The 19,789-nt window shown below is 33.8% G+C and overlaps 1 protein-coding gene across 2 annotated transcripts; it reads left to right on the forward strand.

Moving 5' to 3' along the window:
* Positions 1–1,391: 1,391 nt before the first annotated feature.
* On the forward strand, positions 1,392–18,896 carry LOC110460888 (26S proteasome non-ATPase regulatory subunit 10-like). 2 transcript variants are annotated; one of them, XM_021514094.1, is made up of 9 exons: positions 1,392–1,517; positions 3,336–3,365; positions 7,414–7,492; positions 7,747–7,800; positions 8,305–8,375; positions 8,643–8,701; positions 10,914–11,025; positions 11,280–11,345; positions 15,165–18,896. In XM_021514094.1, the coding sequence occupies exons 1-9, from the start codon at positions 1,410–1,412 to the stop codon at positions 15,309–15,311; spliced, it is 726 nt and encodes a 241-aa protein (XP_021369769.1). In that variant the 5' UTR covers positions 1,392–1,409; the 3' UTR covers positions 15,312–18,896. The 2 variants fall into 2 exon arrangements, with proteins under 2 accessions (XP_021369769.1, XP_021369770.1); XM_021514095.1 differs by lacking the exon at positions 3,336–3,365.
* The last annotated feature ends 893 nt before the right edge of the window (positions 18,897–19,789 follow it).

The following is a 19,789-nucleotide window of genomic DNA, read 5'->3' on the forward strand; positions in this document are numbered from 1 at the left end:
CTCACAAACAGAGATTATTCTGCATAACTTCTAAAATCTGTCAACTTTTGACTCCATTCCAAAGCATATCAGGGGGATTATGACTTCCGGTTTCGGTTACATTTTCTCACAGTATAAGCTCCATTTGAACTTTAGTATTCACAAATCATCTGTTATGCCAATTAACATGTAACAAATTTCTGATAACGACGTTTGGGTGCCACATCTTTCGATTTAAGCCTCTTCGACATACATTATAATGCCGGTTTGTTCTTATTTTAAGAATCATAGTATCATTAAACCTGACAGCACATTTCAATGTCCATTGTGATCAATGTCAAATTTGGATATGGAGCGGGATTCTAGCTTTGCCTGATGTGACCCATTTAACCAAAAATATCATGCTAAATAGTGCATGCTTACCTAGTTCTAAACATGTATCACTATACATGTATAACAAACAAAAAACAGAGGTAACATAAGATGAAACATAACAAACACACAAATGCATTATTAGCAGCACACAGAAATTATCACAAAATAGATAGCAAACAAAAGAAACCTCACGTAAAAATATATATACAGGTAAAAATATATATACAGGTAAAAATGTTGCCAACATATATAATGACTAAGTAAAAGCTTTGACGCAGAATGGATAAAACAGCAGATCTAGAGGGAGCAAAGGGAGTGAACTCATATGTACATCGCTCAGTGGCAACTTTCACCATTCCACAGGGTTTTTTGTTATTATTTTCCAAAAGTCATTAAAAGATGTAGTTAATCCGATATGCTCTTGCAATGAGTTCCGCGTAGAAGCAGCTGAAAAGCTAAAACTTTTTGTTCCATACTGAACTGTCCTGCTTCAGGAGAATCAACATTTTACTGTACCTGAAATTATAAAATGAATATTTCACTTTAATATCATCAAAGACGTATACATTTTGTATATTACATGTAATATATACGTCTCTGATGTCACCCTGTAAATAACAGGGGCTTTGTCCATTTACAATTTTAAAACCTACTTGTTTGAGTCTACTTAATTGTAATGTACAAGTGTAACTTTTCTCTAAAAGATCTTCGTTGCTGGAATTAATATCTTGATTGACACATTTAAGGGCTCTATAATGTACCCTTTCAAGTTTCTGGGTGTTTACTTTGGAGTAAAAGCGCATAAGAGTGAACACAATTCAAAGCTTGGCAATATAAAAGCATGACAGTTAAATATAAATGGCCTTGTACACACCGCGACCCTGTTAAACATGATTATTTCACAATAAAATGATTGTTTCTTTAAGGTTGCAATTATGAACGTCAGTAAAGATCATCTGCCGGATATTATCATGGGATGGCTTCAAATTTATAAGCAAAACAGGAACGTTTTGGCGATTATGATCTCAATCACAGTCACTTACGCGCTTAAAATCATGGCCGACGAAGAATTTAACGTCCTTAGAGATTTGCAAACGCACCTTCGCACGGCCCAAGTTCCTTTCGAACAACTCTCCACTCTCGCAAAACAAGGTGATGATAAGGTAAGATACAGTTTTGACATGACCTGTCGGGTAATTCTGCCATTTTAATCTAGTTGAACTCGTCAATGTCTGATGCATATTTGTTTACATTGCCAACCTCTGAATCTCACTAGGTGTCGCCTAGGCCTGTTCCTTTGGCTTCTGTGATGCACAAATACATTTTTACTATTCATCGTATTTAGTTATGTTACACGAGTTTTGTTTAAGTTATACGTAGATGAAAATACACGGTATTGGCATCGCATATCAGCTGTTCGCCTACTGTAATTATCAGATTAAGGCTCATTTGCCTTAGCCCTAGTTTCCCATGGCCCACACACCAGACTTAGACATAACACCAGACATCTATCTGTCAAAATGTCTAAGTCTCGTGTCAGGGCAAGAGGAAACTCTGGCTAGGGTGGAAACAACATTATCTTTAACTCGATGAAATTCAATATTTTATCTAAACTCGGTATATGTATGTTAAATAATACAAAATGAGTTAGTACATTTAAAAACAATTCAAAATTGCTTCCCTTGCCAGAAAACAAAAACAGATTGTTTGTTTATTATTAAATAAAACAAACGCATATCAATCATACAAAAAGTGTGATGTGTTGATTAACTTATCATTTATGTATAAATAGTGTTGATCGTAGGGAACAATAAAAAGCTAGTCTAATGAAGGTGAGTCTAATTTGAAAGGGAAGAAGAGGTTATCAATTTGTGAGAACTTATTGTTCTAGTCGTAAATACCTCTCAATGAGCAACGGTCCATAGCTTGCGTAACGGTAATATGGTGATGCGTAACGGCTCAAAATTCATGCGTAACGGTACTGTAGCGCTAAAACGGCCTGGGGAGAACACTGTGTATGTATAATACAGCCCATTTGATCACTGGACACCACACCAGGCTAACTTGACACACACAAGGAATGACAGAAAAACATATTAGGAATGACAATCACAAGCAAACTTATATTTATAAGTACATAAGTTGAACTTCATTTTTAGTNGGGGGGAGCAAAAATCCAGCTTTAAGAAAATGCTCTTATAGGTCAATACATTGAACAGGAATTAATCCACAACCAGTTTTATTTCTAAAATAAATGTTTGGAGTGGCATCCCTTACTTTGCTTAACACGTACAAGTACAGCTTGTCCTTAAAGAAAAATCCCAATAAATTTTGTATGGGTCGTTAGCCCAATTCCCCTCGAGTTCCCTGGCAATTTGATGAGAAATGGCCTAGTACAGAAAAGAAAGAAAGGTGAAAGCATGTATTTATGATGATGATGATGACCTACCCAGAAGGAATCAAAGTACCTTGGTAATTTCAGTCTTACCAGTTCAGTATTAACACTTCAACTTTAATTGTAAATGATCACACTATTACTTGCACTTCATTTGTTAAAAAAACCCACTAGATCTGTTATGGGCATGTAATTTCTTTCCACGTACAGCTTCAGTCCAAAGCAGGTCTATGAACACTAGGTAAATTATCAGCCATTTGAAATCAGGCCCAACAGAGACTATGATATCATTGGATTATTTCTGAAAAGAACTATATAACCATTTTTATTTCTGACAATACACACTATTTATTAAACCAAATGTTTTAGTAACAAAGTAAACTTAAATATTGATGATTTTGTTCTCAAAGTTATTTTGAAACTTGGCTTGGCTGCATACAGATGTAGCATTTGTCTCCTTTATTCAATGATAATGGAACAAAAAGCATAATAATGTTTCCATGTTGTTTTTTTGTCATCGTCCCTGTTATATACTTTGTATTTATACTTGTCTGACTTCTGTTCTTTGCTTTTATTTTTCTGTAAGCATTGGGCTTTGGATAAACAAGATTTCCAGGTGGGTTAAAACTATAATTATTGTATAGTCAAGTTGAGTTCATTTGTAGTTGCTTTTGGCTGTTGTTGACACTTTGTTGCACTTTAATACCAGATCAGACAGAGTCGTCGAGATGCGTGTATACTCATCTGGTACAGAGGCTTACAATGATGACACAAAAAACAAAATGGTGGAGGTTTGACGACGTTTTTGGTATTGGGATAATTATAAACAGATTTCAGAAGACAACAAAGTTGTAACCTTGTACTTGACGTTGTTGTCATCAACGGGATATGAAAAAAGAATTGCAAACAGAATATATTACAATTAAATTTGATGTCAACAAAATGTGTTCAGACATTTTTACTCTTGTGTAGATGTTAGACAGAAAATATACTCATGAATTAACGCTGCTACACAAAAATGTACATCACTATATAAAGAAAACATTTTGATCCATTTATATTTAGGAAATACATTGTATTTGCCCTGTTTTTTTTTATATGGAATAATGAGTATAAGTTATCCTGTGACTTACAGTTTTAGTTTACTTTATAACTACAGCTATTAGAACAATAGAGAATTTGCAAATATTGCATGGCTTATACAATATGTAGATATGAACATGCTGAGCTAGTCTTGTCACATGAGTTTTTGTTACAAGATGGATAAGGTCACTTTCATCAATTCATCAGGATTTTTAGTTGATAATGTCTCTGAAAAATGAAATCTGAAAAGAATTGAATTTACAAGCTTACAGATCTCACCACCTAATGTTATTGCAACTAATACAGTACTTGTATACTACAAATATGTTTTTAAACAACTATAATAGCACACGTGTTTGGTACATGTGCACACATACTTTAACACGTGTGTTTGCACACAGATCTTATACATAACTTAATAATGTGTTTGTACACACATATAATCAGGACACGAGTGTACACATACCCCAGTGATAAAGAGGAAAGACTTACTATTTCTTGAAACCACCATAGACATTTAACAGTCTTATCTGTTGTCTTTTTTAAATCTCATAAGATCATAATATACTTTCCTGATCAATCATAACAGTGAATTACATTACAAATAGAGGTAATTCAAAATAAATCACTTGTGAGAATTCTTTGATACAATGAATTTAGCGACATATCAGAAAACAGGAGCGATGTGAAGATATAATTTTAAATAGATTGTTACAGCTAAAGTATATGAGGGAAAAGCATTGCCTTACTGGCAAGCTAGCTTTTCCAGTGATGCGATATAACCCGGAGACCTGCTCACAAGTTCATTTTGTTTGTTTGTGTTTTACGTCCTATTAATAGCTATGGTCATTTAAGGACGTGCAAGGTTTTGGTGGTGGAGGAAGCCGAAGTTCCCGGAGAAAAACCACTGACTTACGGCTAGTACCTGGCAACTGCCCCACGTAGGTCTAGAACTCGCGACCCAGTGGTGGATGGCTAGTAGCAGCAGAATATCAGACACTTTAACCACTGCAGACCCTTTCACTAGTGCAGCTACGTCGAGTGTGGTCAGTAGTTGGATTGGTGACTGCCTGTACTTTACATTTGGTGGTAGCGTAGTGACTGTGTGATCCAGTAAGGCTAGCTCCCGGTGGTTAGGGAAGGTGCATTAATACACAGGGAGGACCTATGGGATTCCCCAGGCCAGGTTTCAGGACGAGACTTCTCGGAGGGGAGAATAGTGTAACAGCTAAGGTATATAAGGGGAAAATACTGCCTTACTGTCAAGCTAGCTTTTCCAGTTCAGCTATGTCGAGTGTGGTCAGTAGTTGGATGGGTGACCATGCGCATGTTACAAATGCTAGTTAGTCCAACTTAAAACCAATTATTATTGTGTTGATAGAAGATAGTTGTACTGCTTCAAAACATTGATAATGATTTCAGTAAAGACCTTAAGTAATAATTCTTTTTTCTATGATTTTCATTCGTGAATCTTTTTCCTCCACATCATATAATCAATATTGATTTTACAATGAATTCTGTGGGCGAGAAATTAGAAACCTTATAATTGAAATCAATCAGAAATATTGATGTGTACATCATATCATCAATTTTATATATCACCTAATCAATGAGATTTTAAGCTGCCAGTGCACAACTTACAAGAGAGTTAGAAATGATTATTTGCTAGTGGTAATTATCATAATTAAAATCATAATTATTACAAGGAAAGTGTTGGTCAAACAAGTTGTGTTTAAATGTTAAATTACCAATGCTACATTTCACTGGAACCTGAAACCTTCTCAGCCAATTCAACCTGCAATTTGTTCACAACAGAATTTAACATCAATTTCGTTAATGGTTATACTGATTTGATGAACATTTTATATAAAGATATACAGGAGTGATTAATTAAAATGTAAAAAATGTAAAATAAAGAAAATTATGTGGGTGATTTTTCTTTGAGTGAAATAGTTAATGTCTATATTCGGTGGTTGTTTGATACAACAGCAAGTTTATCTAAATGTCAAAAAGTATTATGCATGCAATTTCTTCAGTGTTTTGAATGTTAAATGTTACTATTGAAAAGTTTGAAGTGTTGGAACAATATTGAGAATGAACTTTGTACAAACCTTCTGTAAACATCTTGTTATTCCAAAAACTTCATAGGAATATCTCGTTTTTCCATGGTTTTTGTGTGTTTTCACAATCCCTTCTCTCCAACATCTCCTTCCCCTTCCCTCCTTTATTATGTGTTGGAACACTCTTCCTGAACATGATCATCCTTTAAGAATAATGAACATGTTGTTTCTGTATATCAAATTTTACTGGTAAAAAGAGCTGACCTACGTGTAAATGTGCCCTTCAAATGGTATCTTTGAAAAGTTATACCTTGGAGCCTCATTGGTGCCTCCACAATCAATACCTTTCAGAAATGACTAGATAAGTCAATCTTATGGTTACTGGGACAAATTGTATACATGTATATGGAACAGCGGTACCTCAATACAATGACCGTACACTGCACAACAGTGAGGTGCCCAGATTATTCAAATCTGGCTGGATTATAATACAGTACAACAGCGAAACTGATGGCTGTATTAATGGGGTGCAACTGTAAACAAATAAATTTAATGCATTGATATATATTCATTTGGTCTTTATTAGCATGTAGCTGTTTATTTATATACAATACATTGTAATGATTTTTGACACATGCGTTAGGTAACGCAGGTGTCTAGGGGATCGCGCATGCTACGAAATTTGCTTAACGTGGAATTGCACATTAGATACTTATGCCACCTATGACTTTATATAGTCTTTCGGTCCTTATATGGTAGCTGACATATCCTTATATGGATGTCATTCATTCACATTTCATTCATATGCAAATGGTTTTGGCAGCGACCCCTAGCATTTTCATTCATATCGTAGTGACGCCATTTTGTGGCTCGCCAACTAATAGGCAGAGAAAGCATATTCACTTTGCTCCTTTCTTAACTTAAGCCATATGTATGTTTCTTTTAAAATTCAATCTTAAATCTTAATTAGAACTCAGTGTAAGTAAATACATATACCAGACTGATTTTCAATTAGCCAGACATATTTTTTTTTTTTTTTAAACACAAAACTTTTGTCATAGTTATTGAAACATTAATTATAATTTATGAAGTTCATTACATCATTTTTAAATTACTGGCCATTCATTATCTTACGCTGAACATGATAAGGAACTGGTAATTTAGACTGAGTCCATGTACTTCTTTGAAATCCTACTGATTATGTATGTCTGTGTGGTCTGTATGTTACGGATGTCAAGAATGTTAAGTTATATTTTGTTAATGAATTAAGGAGAAATTTGAAAGAAACATAAACTTATGGAACAATATTGAAAGGATTTCATTTATAACTATGATTATGTATAAGGTTATGGTAACGACACATTTTTTTCAGGCAGAGATGTCTAGTTAACATGTTAAGTGTAGCAATTTGAAAGGCAGATTTAATATCGTTGATTTTTGTATTTCACCTTTGCTGTACCTGTGTATCACTGGAACAACGAGCTATATAAGATAATCATCATTCAATTTGGTTTTCTTCAGCTTGTTGAGCGATTCCTCACTGAAAACATCAGTGTGGAGGGCAATGGGCCAGAGGTCATGCAGAGTCAGCTATATATAGGTAAGGTCACATGTTGCAGTTCAAGGTCAAGGTAATCCATAAACAAAACAAAAAAGTCAATGTTTTATTTAGAAGTGACCACAGCATTAAATTTTGTTTTAGCTGTAAATCAAATAAATCCTCCCCTGCTGAGTAGTGGCATAAAGAAAAATCCAAGGAAGAGGACTGAATAAATAAATTCGTTCTGATACAGAATATGTGTTTTTTTGCCAAATCAAGCTTTGGTATTTTAGCACCTCATTTTCCTCTTTCAGCTTGTTTCTGGGGAATTAAAGATATAGTGATGGCCTTACTTGCCAAAGGTTGTGGTAAGTAACTACACTCCTGGCTGATTTCTGACTTGATGCTTCATCTTCCTTTATAGATTTTTATCATGAAGTTCTCAGTGAAAGGAACAGGTTAGATAGAAAAAAAATGAAAAATTAACACTTTTATTCAATTCTATTCAATTTCAGAAATAAAATGAACTTTTGATAAATAAGGTACATGTATTAAACTTATGAAGAATTAACTAAAACTTCAAGTGTTAGATTTAACGGTTTTGGACAAAATACCTGAATACAAAATTCTCTCTTAAATTTGATTTCAACTGTTAACAGGTACATTTTATTTAGTCACTATATCACTGATATAAAACTGACATTATGTAACTATATTTAATGACTGTAATACTGTTCACATTTACAATCTCACACTAAGTGTAATGATCAAGAAATGTATGACTGATTCTATTTCAATTTTTCATTTTTCATTTTTTTGAAATTGAAATTGACTGATTCTAGTTACTATGTGAGCACTAACACCTGTTTTAGACCCAAACAGTCAGAACAAAGGTACTCTGTGGACCCCTCTACATGCAGCCAGCTTCCAGGAACACGGACCGGTAAGTGTCATTTGAGATGTCTATAATTAAGCCATATGTCTCAAGATCTGTTAGATCTAGATCTGTAAGCTTTGACCTTTGGCATATTTCTCTAGGCCTTAGTAGTCTGTGAGTGTTGCCTTTTATTTCAAGTTTGTTTTGCAAGTTAATTTTGTAATAAAAACTTTTTAGATTAACTTTTTGCATTGAAGGACAGTTTTTCAGATTTGCTTTTACAATGAAAATGGGTATTATCAATGTTAAATCTATGTTGTCTTTTGTCTGTAGATTGTGATGGTATTGCTTGAAAGTGGTGCTCAGCCCGAACTGCCAGACTCTGAGGGAAGGTAAGTCTGAGTACATGTAAATAAAGTAAGGGAGATAAACTGAATACAAAGTAAGGGGAGGTAAGTATGTATACAAAAAAAGATGGCAAATGAAAGATAGAAAGTCTGTGCAAATGTTTTAATGGATGCAAGTCTTTATGCAAAGTTAGTACAGGTTCTGAATAGCAAGGTGATAGTAGATCTATGTTAATCCGATTTCAAATTTGGTAGGGGAAGTAATTTAGTCTGAATACAAATGTAGTAAGGGAGGTAAGTCTGATAGTTACGCTGTTTGGATTGACCAATTTCAACTATTTGCATGTTATAGTTTAATTTAATTAAATCACTGATTAAACAGAAAAACATTTAGGATTGGTAAAGAAAAAAAACCTAAAAGTTTAACAGTACAATGCTTTGGTGTATGATTTGTTTGTCACCTTTCCATTACAAGTCTTGTCTAGAATGACTGAAGGGATTTTTAGGTCACCTGAGCTTTAGCTCAAGTGACCTATTGCTATCCGTTTTCGTCCGTCGTCGTCCGTCGTCCGTCGTCCGTCGTCCGTCGTCCGTTAACATTTTACATTTCAAACTTAAAGTCAAGTTCTGCTGGGCCGATTGAACTGAAAGTTGGTAGGAATGATCGCCTCATGGTCCTGACAAAGTGTTGTTATTTTTCGGGTCGATCAGAAATCCAATATGGCCGCCACGGCCACCATTTTGAAAACCTATTTCAAACTTAAAGTCAAGTTCTGCTGGACCGATTGAACTGAAAGTTGGTAGGAATGATCGCCTCATGGTCCTGACAAAGTGTTGTTATTTTTTGGGTCGATCAGAAATCCAATATGGCCACCACGGCCGCCATTTTGAAAACCTATTTCAAACTTAAAGTCAAGTTCTGCTGGACCGATTGAACTTAAAGTTTGTAGGAATGATCGACTCATGGTCCTGACAAAGTGTTGTTATTTTTCAGGTCAATCATAAATCCAATATGGCCGCCACGGCCACCATTTTGAAAACATATTTCAAACTTAAAGTCAAGTTCTGCTAGGCCGATTGAACTGAAACTTTGTAGGAATGATTGACTCATGGTCCTGACAAAGTGTTGTTATTTTTCAGGTCGATCAGAAATCCAATATGGCCACCACAGCTGCCATTTTGGTAAACTATTTCAAACTTAAAGTAAAGATCTACTTGGCCGATTGAACTGAAACTTTGTAGGAATGATCGAATCATGGTCCTGACAAAGTGTTGTTATTTTTCGGGTCAATCAGAAATACAATTTGGCTGCCATGGCCGCTATTTTGCTACTAAGTTCTAATAGGCCGATCTCACTTAAAATTGGTCTAGGAATGATCAGCTCATGGTCCTGACAAAGTTAAGTTAACATTATACTATTTTTTACTCAAATTGGTACATATTTCAACAACAAAAATAAATACTATAGACTCAGGTGACCGTTAAGGCCCATGGGCCTCTTGTTATTCAATTGGGCAATATGCATCCATTAGGCAATGGAATCAATAAATATAAATGATGGCAAGTCACCCTGGATGCAAAGAGGTCATAAGGCAAGAAAGGGGATATAGGTTAAAAAAATTAAAAGACTGCTCCGTCAATTAACAGATCAGGATAATTTTACTTAATTTGGTAAGAAGACTCCCTGGTCAAAATGGATTTGTTTGTGTGGAACCTAGTTAGGTTGGAGCCCCATTGGGGTTTCAGTTTAAAGTATAAACAATAATGACAGTTCTGGATAGGGGTATAGTGCTTCCCAATAGAGCAAATGGGATTAAAAAAATAATATAGTATTGAAAATATTAGAAATATGAAGACAGTTTTTGAGTTTATGTGAAAAGATGCCTGGAACTAACATAATTCAGTACTGTGTTGACTGCCTTGGGGCATACAGTAACATGGAAATAACCAATAGGAGTAAGTAGAGGTATCTGTTATATAAACTTATCTTCTAAAAAAGGTTGACAACACTTAGATATGGAATTACTAAATACTGTAAGTTATTAAAGGGGTATCTGTAAGCACTTTTCTAAAACACATTTTTGCACTAATTCTGTTTCTTATATTCTTTTGTTTTCACTGCACAAATTCACTGACATGTTAAACTGTCAACACATTGATAGCATGTTAAACTGTCAACACATTGAAAGCATGTTAAACTGTCAACACATTGATAGCATGTCAAAGTGATCTTAAAGCTAGATATTGTTGGTTTCAGGACCCCTAAAGATTTTGCCTCGGCCTCAGACAAGATCTGGCCTCACTTTGCCATGCTGGGATTGTCACGGAGCAGAAAGTCTGAACTCATTGAGAAAGGTGTCATAAAAAAGGTATTGAGTAGCATATTTAATATGTTATATTCCTGAATTTCAGACAATGAAAACTGTCTTATCTATCATATGTCAAAAGTCAGCAATGACAGTTATCAGATTAATTGTTTGGCTGACACAGCCCACTATACCGTGTGATCAAGAAGGGCCACCTAAGTTATCTATGAAACATGGGGTCAAGTGTCACAAATATAAATATACATTTGTGGTTTTATTTTCCTGGGTATTTAGTTACTATCCTGTATTTTATTCAGGTTACTGCCGACGCAGGTTCAAAAAATCGACAAGCATATACAGCACCGGGTCAGGGAATCAGAATGGTGAGTACAGTAAACCTATCTCAGACCCTCTCACTTTACTGAGACTGATTGCAGTCTACACCTTATTTCTTAGCATACAGAGTAAATATATTCTGTAATGGTAAATATGAAAAGAATTTATGGCCATTAAATTGTATCATTTAATTGCTGTTTTAATATTTTTAAGGAAATTTTCATTACTTTTCGTTATAACTATCTCACAATTTGATTATATCCCCTGATTAGATGTATATGAATGTGTACTGAAGTTTGCTGAGGATTCTATTATACATGGTTATATACATATTATGTACTACATAGTACATAACTAGTACACATATTGTTTTTATTATACATGGTGATATACTACATAATACATAACTAGTGCACATATTGTTTCTATTATACATGGTTATATATTACATAGTACGTAACTAGTACACATATTGTTTTTATTATACATGGTTATATACTACATAGTACATAACTAGTACACATATTGTTTCTATCATACATGGTTATATATTACATGGTACATAACTAGTACACATATTGTTTCTATTATACATGGTTATATATTACATAGTACATAACTAGTACAAATATTGTTTCTAGTATACATGGTTATATACTACATAGTACATAACTAGTACACATATTGTTTCTATCATACGTGGTTATATATTACATGGTACATAACTAGTACACATATTGTTTCTATCATACATGGTTTTATATTTCATGGTACATAACTAGTACACATATTGTTTCTATCATACATGGTTTTATATTTCATGGTACATAACTAGTACACATATTGTTTCTATCATACATGGTTATATATTACATGGTACATAACTGGTACACATATTGTTTCTATTATACATGGTTATATATTACATAGTACGTAACTAGTACACATATTGTTTTTATTAAACATGGTTATATACTACATAGTACATAACTAGTACAAATATTGTTTCTATTATACATGGTTATAAATTACATAGTACATAACTAGTACAAATATTGTTCCTATTATACATGGTTATATATTACATAGTACATAACTAGTACACATATTGTTTTGTATTATACATGGTGATATACTACATAGTACATAACTAGTGCAAATATTGTTTTTATTATACATGGTTATATATTACATAGTACATAACTAGTAAACATATTGTTTGTATTATACATGGTTATATATTACATAGTACATAACTAGTAAACATATTGTTTGTATTATACATGGTTATATATTACATAGTACATAACTAGTACAAATATTGTTTATATTATACATGGTTATATATTACATAGTACATAACTAGTAAACATATTGTTTCTATTATACATGGTTATATATTACATAGTACATAACTAGTAAACATATTGTTTGTATTATACATGGTTATATATTACATAGTACATAACTAGTAAACATATTGTTTGTATTATACATGGTTATATATTACATAGTACATAACTAGTACAAATATTGTTCCTATTATACATGGTTATATATTACATAGTACATAACTAGTAAACATATTGTTTGTATTATACATGGTTATATATTACATAGTACATAACTAGTACAAATATTGGTTCTATTATACATGGTTATATATTACATATTACGTAACTAGTACACATATTGTTTTTATTATACATGTTATATACTACATAGTACATAACTAGTACACATATTGTTTCTATTAAACATGGTTATATACTACATAGTACATAACTAGTACACATATTGTTTTTATTAAACATGGTTATATACTACATAGTACATAACTAGTACACATATTGTTTCTATTAAACATGGTTATATACTACATAGTACATAACTAGTACAAATATTGTTTCTATTATACATGGTTATAAATTACATAGTACATAACTAGTACAAATATTGTTTATATTATACATGGTTATATATTACATAGTACATAACTAGTACAAATATTGTTTATATTATACATGGTTATATATTACATAGTACATAACTAGTACAAATATTGTACACTTGGTTAGCTGACAGAGGGAAGATGTACAAGACATTGACAGACAAGAACATTTGTGTTTAATATTTCAGGCTGACGATCATGTAAGTCCTAGATATTTGTCTATGAACAGTTTCACTTGATATATCACCTTTGTTAACTAGTGACAACAAGCATAGAAATTGGACATAAAAAGGGAGATAAGTGTAATTAATGTGTTAATTTAAAACATAAAAAGAGATACACACAAAGAGAAATCATTGTGATTAATAAGCGATAAATAAACAGAAAGGGAGAGCACTGTAATTCATGTTTGAGTTTCACTGTAATAAGCTTTCAAGTTTTACTCCTAAAGGGAGATCACTGTGATTAAACTACATCTTATACCCAAAAATGGATATCGCTGTTATTCAAGGATTGGGTGTCATATTTTTGACGTTTATTGGCGTGTAAACTACATCGGGCTTGCGATATATTGAATGGAGCCCACCATGTTAAATATATCGCAAGCCCAATGTAGTTTACACGCCAATTAACGTCAAAAAAAGGACAACCAATCCTTATATCTATATTCCAAACCAATAATATTAGTTGTGCAATGTTGTGAGGATTGTTAATTGCTGTTTTAAAACTCTTATACACACCGACTAGGTCAGCGGTAAATTGTTTGGAACACCCGGGTAGTTTCGCATTCCACAGTCGTTGTCAAGGGCAACCAAGTCGACAAAAACAATAAACAAGAAAGTTCCACAGTAAACACATCAATTTAATAATAGATTTTTTTTAATTTAAATGCATATATGTCAATTACCAATTTGTATACTAACATGTGACCATTTTAATATATGTTGTGGTCATTTAGCGATTTAATTGTCATGCAATAACATTTTAAGACACAACACAGCGGAACATCGCCGTTTGGCAGTAATTAGGTCAGTGTATCACTACACTGACCTAATCCCCGTTGTAGTTCATTGGAAAATATGTTACAATGGGACCAGTAGAGTTATCTAGGCCCTATGCAGTGCAAATGTAAATATTTACTTGTGACTTACATATATCTCAAGAGAGATCACTGTGATTTACATACAAATTTTGCACATAAAGGGAGATCACTGTGATTAACATACAAATTTTGCACATAAAGGGAGATCACTGTGATTAACATACACATTTTGCACAAAAAGGGAGATCACTGTGATTAACATACAAATTGCACATAAAGGGAGATCACTGTGATCAACAAACATGACTTGTTCTCACTAAGAGTGTTCACTGTGATTAACAAGTGAGATCACTGTGATAAGGGTGCGGCATATACATGTAAAGGGAGGTAATGGCGTGTGAATAATGCTTACTGGTGATGTTGACACAACACTATACTTGTGGTAAAGGGAAACACTATTTAAGCTTAGTTTAATTTGGCTTTTTTTATATCGGAGTGAAATTCCTATTTTGCTATTGACATGAATGGTCTGAAGTGTCCTATGGCTTTTCTGAATTGAACTTTCTCTGATAAAGCTAAGTGAGATCATTTTTGATAAATGTGCCAGCCAACCCTCACAGTAAGTTGTTTTATTGATTTGTTTGTAAAATAAATGAAATAGACAGATTTGTCCCTGATCAATTAGTACGTACATACTATCAATAATATTTCTCTTAGTATGATGATTATATATATACCCATATGATATTTGGTTAGGGATGTACCTTGCTGAGCCTTATTTATTTTTAAACGTTTTATTTTTGGTAGATTGTCTATTTGTTTAGTGTGTTAAGTTTGCTTTTTCTGTAACATTTTTCACATTGACCTTTGTAGGCAGCAGATAGTCGACCCGAGTCCGCCTATGCCTACAACAGTGACCCGTTCATACATGCGGCAGTGACCGGTGATGTGCTGGCTGACCAAGAAGATAGCCAGTCACAGCAAAAGATGTCCAAGCCCCAGTTCACTCTTTGGCGGTGACAGGGCCTGGCACACTGTCTTTTAATATTCTGTTATCTGAATGTTTCCTCAAGTGTTGGGAGAATTACATCTCAGCTACAGATCAAAGATCTGAAGTTATAGACAATGTGCAATGATCAATGATGAGAAGGCAACTTCCGAGTTGATTTTGGAGACAGCATTAGTGTAGGGTTCATCTTCACCATGACCCTGCTTTTATATCCTGTCCTCAATCCGTCCAGTCTCCACAGCCAACCTTCTCCCCAGCCAACCTTCTCCCCAGAATGCCTATTGCCTGTAATTCTTTTATAAACTTCATTATAAAATATATCATGAATAAAGGAATGTGCTGTTGTAGCCCTACTCATTTACCCAAACCCCCGGAACCATATTCAAGAAATAATTCTTATTTTTTTATTAAGATTCTGCTCAAGATCAGTTTCCTGTTATGGTGATAAATTAATAAAAAAAAACCACATTTTGACGATGATTTTTAAGCAGGAAGGCTTCCCCCACTTAAAGTTGAATTCTTTTTTTTCTGTTTACGGTGTCATGATGCGGTGACTTGAGTAAATATAATACCTTTAGATTTAAATATTACACCTGATTTACAAGTAAATATTACAACTGATATACTGTTAAACATTAAACCTGATTAACAGGTTAATATCACACCTGATTAACATGTTAACATTACGCCTGATTTACTGGTTGATATTACACCTGATTTACTGGTAAATATTACGCCTGATTTACTGGTTGATATTACACCTGATTTACAAGTAAATATTACAACTGATTTACTGTTAAACATTAAACCTGATTAACAGGTTAATATCACACCTGATTAACATGTTAACATTACACCTGATTTACTGGTTGATATTACACCTGATTTACTGGTAAATATTACACCTGATTTTCTGGTAAATACTACACCTGATTTACTGGTAAATATTACCCCTGATTTACTGGTAAATATTACACCTGATTTACTGGTTGATATTACACCTTATTTACTGGTAAATATTACACCTGATTTCCTGGTAAATATTACGCCTGATTTACTGGTACATACTACAGCTGATTTACTGGTAAATATTACGCCTGATTTACTGGTAAATATTACACCTGATCAACAGGTAAATATTATATCTGACTTACAGGTTAATATTACACCTGATTTAAGGGTAAACATTACACCCTACTAACAGGTAAATATTACACCCTACTAACAGGTAAATATTACACCCTACTAACAGGTAAATATTATACTTGTTTTACAATTAAACATAACACCCTACTAACAGGTAAATATTATACCTGATTTACAGGTTAATATTACACCTGATTTACAGGTAAATATAACACCTGATTTACACATGAATATTACATTTGTTGACAGTAAAGTATAACACCTAATGTACTGGTAAATATCACACCTGATTTACAGACAAGTATTACACCTGATTTACAGGCAAGCATTACACCTGATTTACAGGCAAACATTACACCTGATTTACAGGCAAACATTACACCTGATTTACAAGCAAATATTCGGGTAATTGATAATAGATGACAGACTATATTTCAACAATAGAGAAGAATATGTTTGAAATATTGTGGAGAACATCCCTTTGGTATCAAATTACCATCATACTGACTTCTATTAGAACTACATGTAACTGATGTCAATTTTAGCATATTCAACACTTTGATACTATAGCTGTATGATCTCTTAACTTAGGGGCCATTTTCTAGGTTGCTTAATTTATTTTTGAACTTGATATTTTTGTAATTTTTGTAAATGTTAAGAAGTACATGTAAGATTGTGATTACTGCGTGTTCTATTTGTTCTAGTGATGTCTGTGTCATGTCTGTTGTTGAATGGTATTTTTCATTTTGTTGTTGTGTTCAGTCTAGTACAATGTACCTGTCCTCTTTTGCTTCGTGCGTGCGATGAGATTTTATCAAATAACTGCCATGTTTTCATTCTTTATAGTATGTGTATTGCCATTGTTTTAGATTGTTTACTTGCACTGTGCTTATTTCATGTTATGTACAATATGGTGAGATCCCCACATATCAGCGTTTTGTTACTGATATCAGAATATTGTAACCACAAAGCTCACATGTAGAAATATTCAAAACAGCAGATGATTAGGAAAGACAAAAAATATGATACAATATTTAATAGAATTAACAAAACAAAATCAAATCTTATTTGATGTCTAACAGGCAATACTATATACTTATTGTTGGAATAACCTCTATAACAGTTTGAGTATTACATGTATAAAACCTGTTCTGTGGTGTATAGAAGGCTAAATTCGGTTTTATTTTAATGGTAAATGGACAACAGATTCATGTATACCCTGTTTAGGCAACAACCAGAATACCTCAAATTTGAAATAAATGTCAACTTTGTCTTACGAGAAAGTATAGATTTGGTTTATTTCAGAAGTCGATCATTAATCGTTATTAAATTAAATTTCAATATTTACTACCTTTACACATATTACTTGGATTTAAAGATATGGTATTGAAATGCCTGAGTATCTTTACCATTTCTCCTTAAAGAAACTTAGACAAACATGCAGCTATGTTCATGTGATCTTTTAAGATGAAAACGTTTTAAAGTTTACTTTTAATTTGAAAAAGTAGTTTGATTTTCTATCCAGTGTGTATTTGTACACACTCTCGGGTAAAACTGATCCAGCACTTATGAGAAAATGATGCGGGGCAGGTAGTACCATGGGCTTTACAGCGTTATGTAGGGGCAAGGTAAAACTGACCACCGGAAGTATGTGTAAGATGTCAAAACTGACCACCGGAAGTATGTGTAAGTTGTTATAACTGACTACTGGAAGTATTTGTAAGAAGTTCGAACTGACCACCGAAAATATGTGTAAGAAGTTAAAAATGACCACCGGAAGTACATTTTGTGTAAGCAGATTGTGTAAGAAGTTAAGAATGACCACAGAATTGTGTGAAGGGGAAAGTTAATATTTTGTTAGCATACCTGTAGTCGCACAAACTCATTTGTCCAGCCTTCTGTGTAAGAGTTATTTCCCTTGTAACATAGTGGTCTAAATGTACCTAGTGTAACGTGCGTGCGGTCGCCAATCTACTGACCGCGCTCGACGTTGCTGAACTAGTGAGAGGGTCCCCCGGTTTTACCGCATCACTGGAAAAGCTAGTTTGCCAGTAAGGCAGTATTATCCCCTCTATGATGACACAGCCCTGAGTCAGTAGTTCGTTAATGCGACACGACAGCAAGTCCATTCTTAATTATCGGTGGTTCCGAGTAATTTTATTTTTCGTCTGTGCTGACAAACTGAAATAACCGACTGTATCCTTTATATTTTTAAGTCGGTTACTTTGGTCTAGCCCGGGAATCACTATTGTGTTGTCTGTTGTGACGACACGCCCCTGAATCGGTACTGTGTTGTCTGTTGTGACGACACGCCCCTGAATCATGATGACATTTCCCTTTGCCAGTACTTTGTTGTCTGTGATGAACTGTGCTAAATGTATGTGAATATCATACACTTAGTGATGTTACTGAAACATTTAAAAAAAATAAAATGTTGATATTGAAAACGAGAGAGGTTTTTTTCTGACTAATTATTAGTGTGTTTTGATGCAGACACCAAATGTTACACTCGGTGTTAGGTATATATGTTAGTATATCAGCCTCTATAGACACGTATACATTGATTAGTAAAACCCGACCGTTTGATTTCTATGATAGATTCTCCCAGTGATGACTGCGCTATGACGACTTTATGTACTGGGGCATACCGCCGATTTTAATCTTCAATGTCGTATTTTCACGTCGTTCCTTACTTTGTTTCATTAACCAATGATGATATCTTCAGTTTTAATCAGTCATTTTTATTGTTTAAAGCAAATTTTATCGAGAAGCAATGATTCATGATTGTATAAAAGACGAGCCCGGCTATATCGCCATATGTGCTGTACTGAAAGGCCGGGCGAGTCCAGGGCGATCACACCGAAACAGCAGAAGATTTCCACTAACCTAAGTTGTCTAATTAATGAATTTTGATCAATATATTTCGCAAACTTAACAAAAGAATCATTTCAGTCGCGGACCAGAAACTATCTAAAACGCACTTTGGTGCCATATGTGAGATCTATTTTGTGTCTCGCATTGAAACTCCTCTTCGGTTTAGACGTTTGAAAAATAGAATGACAGATGGCGCGAATCTGCACGCGCGGTGACATAAACAATTGAAAAAGTATCAAACAATTTAGTAGAAGATCTCGTGCTAGCAGTCCATGCAGATTATGAGTTGATTGAATTAGGGGAGAATTAATGTTTTGCCGCGGTCAATAGGAATGTAAGTAACAGTGTAATTGCCGTGTGTCGAGTGTTTGATATTAGCAGATTTTATGGTAGGGTCCGGTTAATTAAGAGCGCTTGTTTCAGTACTGAATGAATATAGCCACCGTTATCATATGTTGTGTCATTGTTT

The sequence above is a fragment of the Mizuhopecten yessoensis genome, unplaced genomic scaffold (genome assembly GCF_002113885.1).
Source record: "Mizuhopecten yessoensis strain PY_sf001 unplaced genomic scaffold, ASM211388v2 scaffold10513, whole genome shotgun sequence".
Taxonomy (NCBI): domain Eukaryota; kingdom Metazoa; phylum Mollusca; class Bivalvia; order Pectinida; family Pectinidae; genus Mizuhopecten; species Mizuhopecten yessoensis.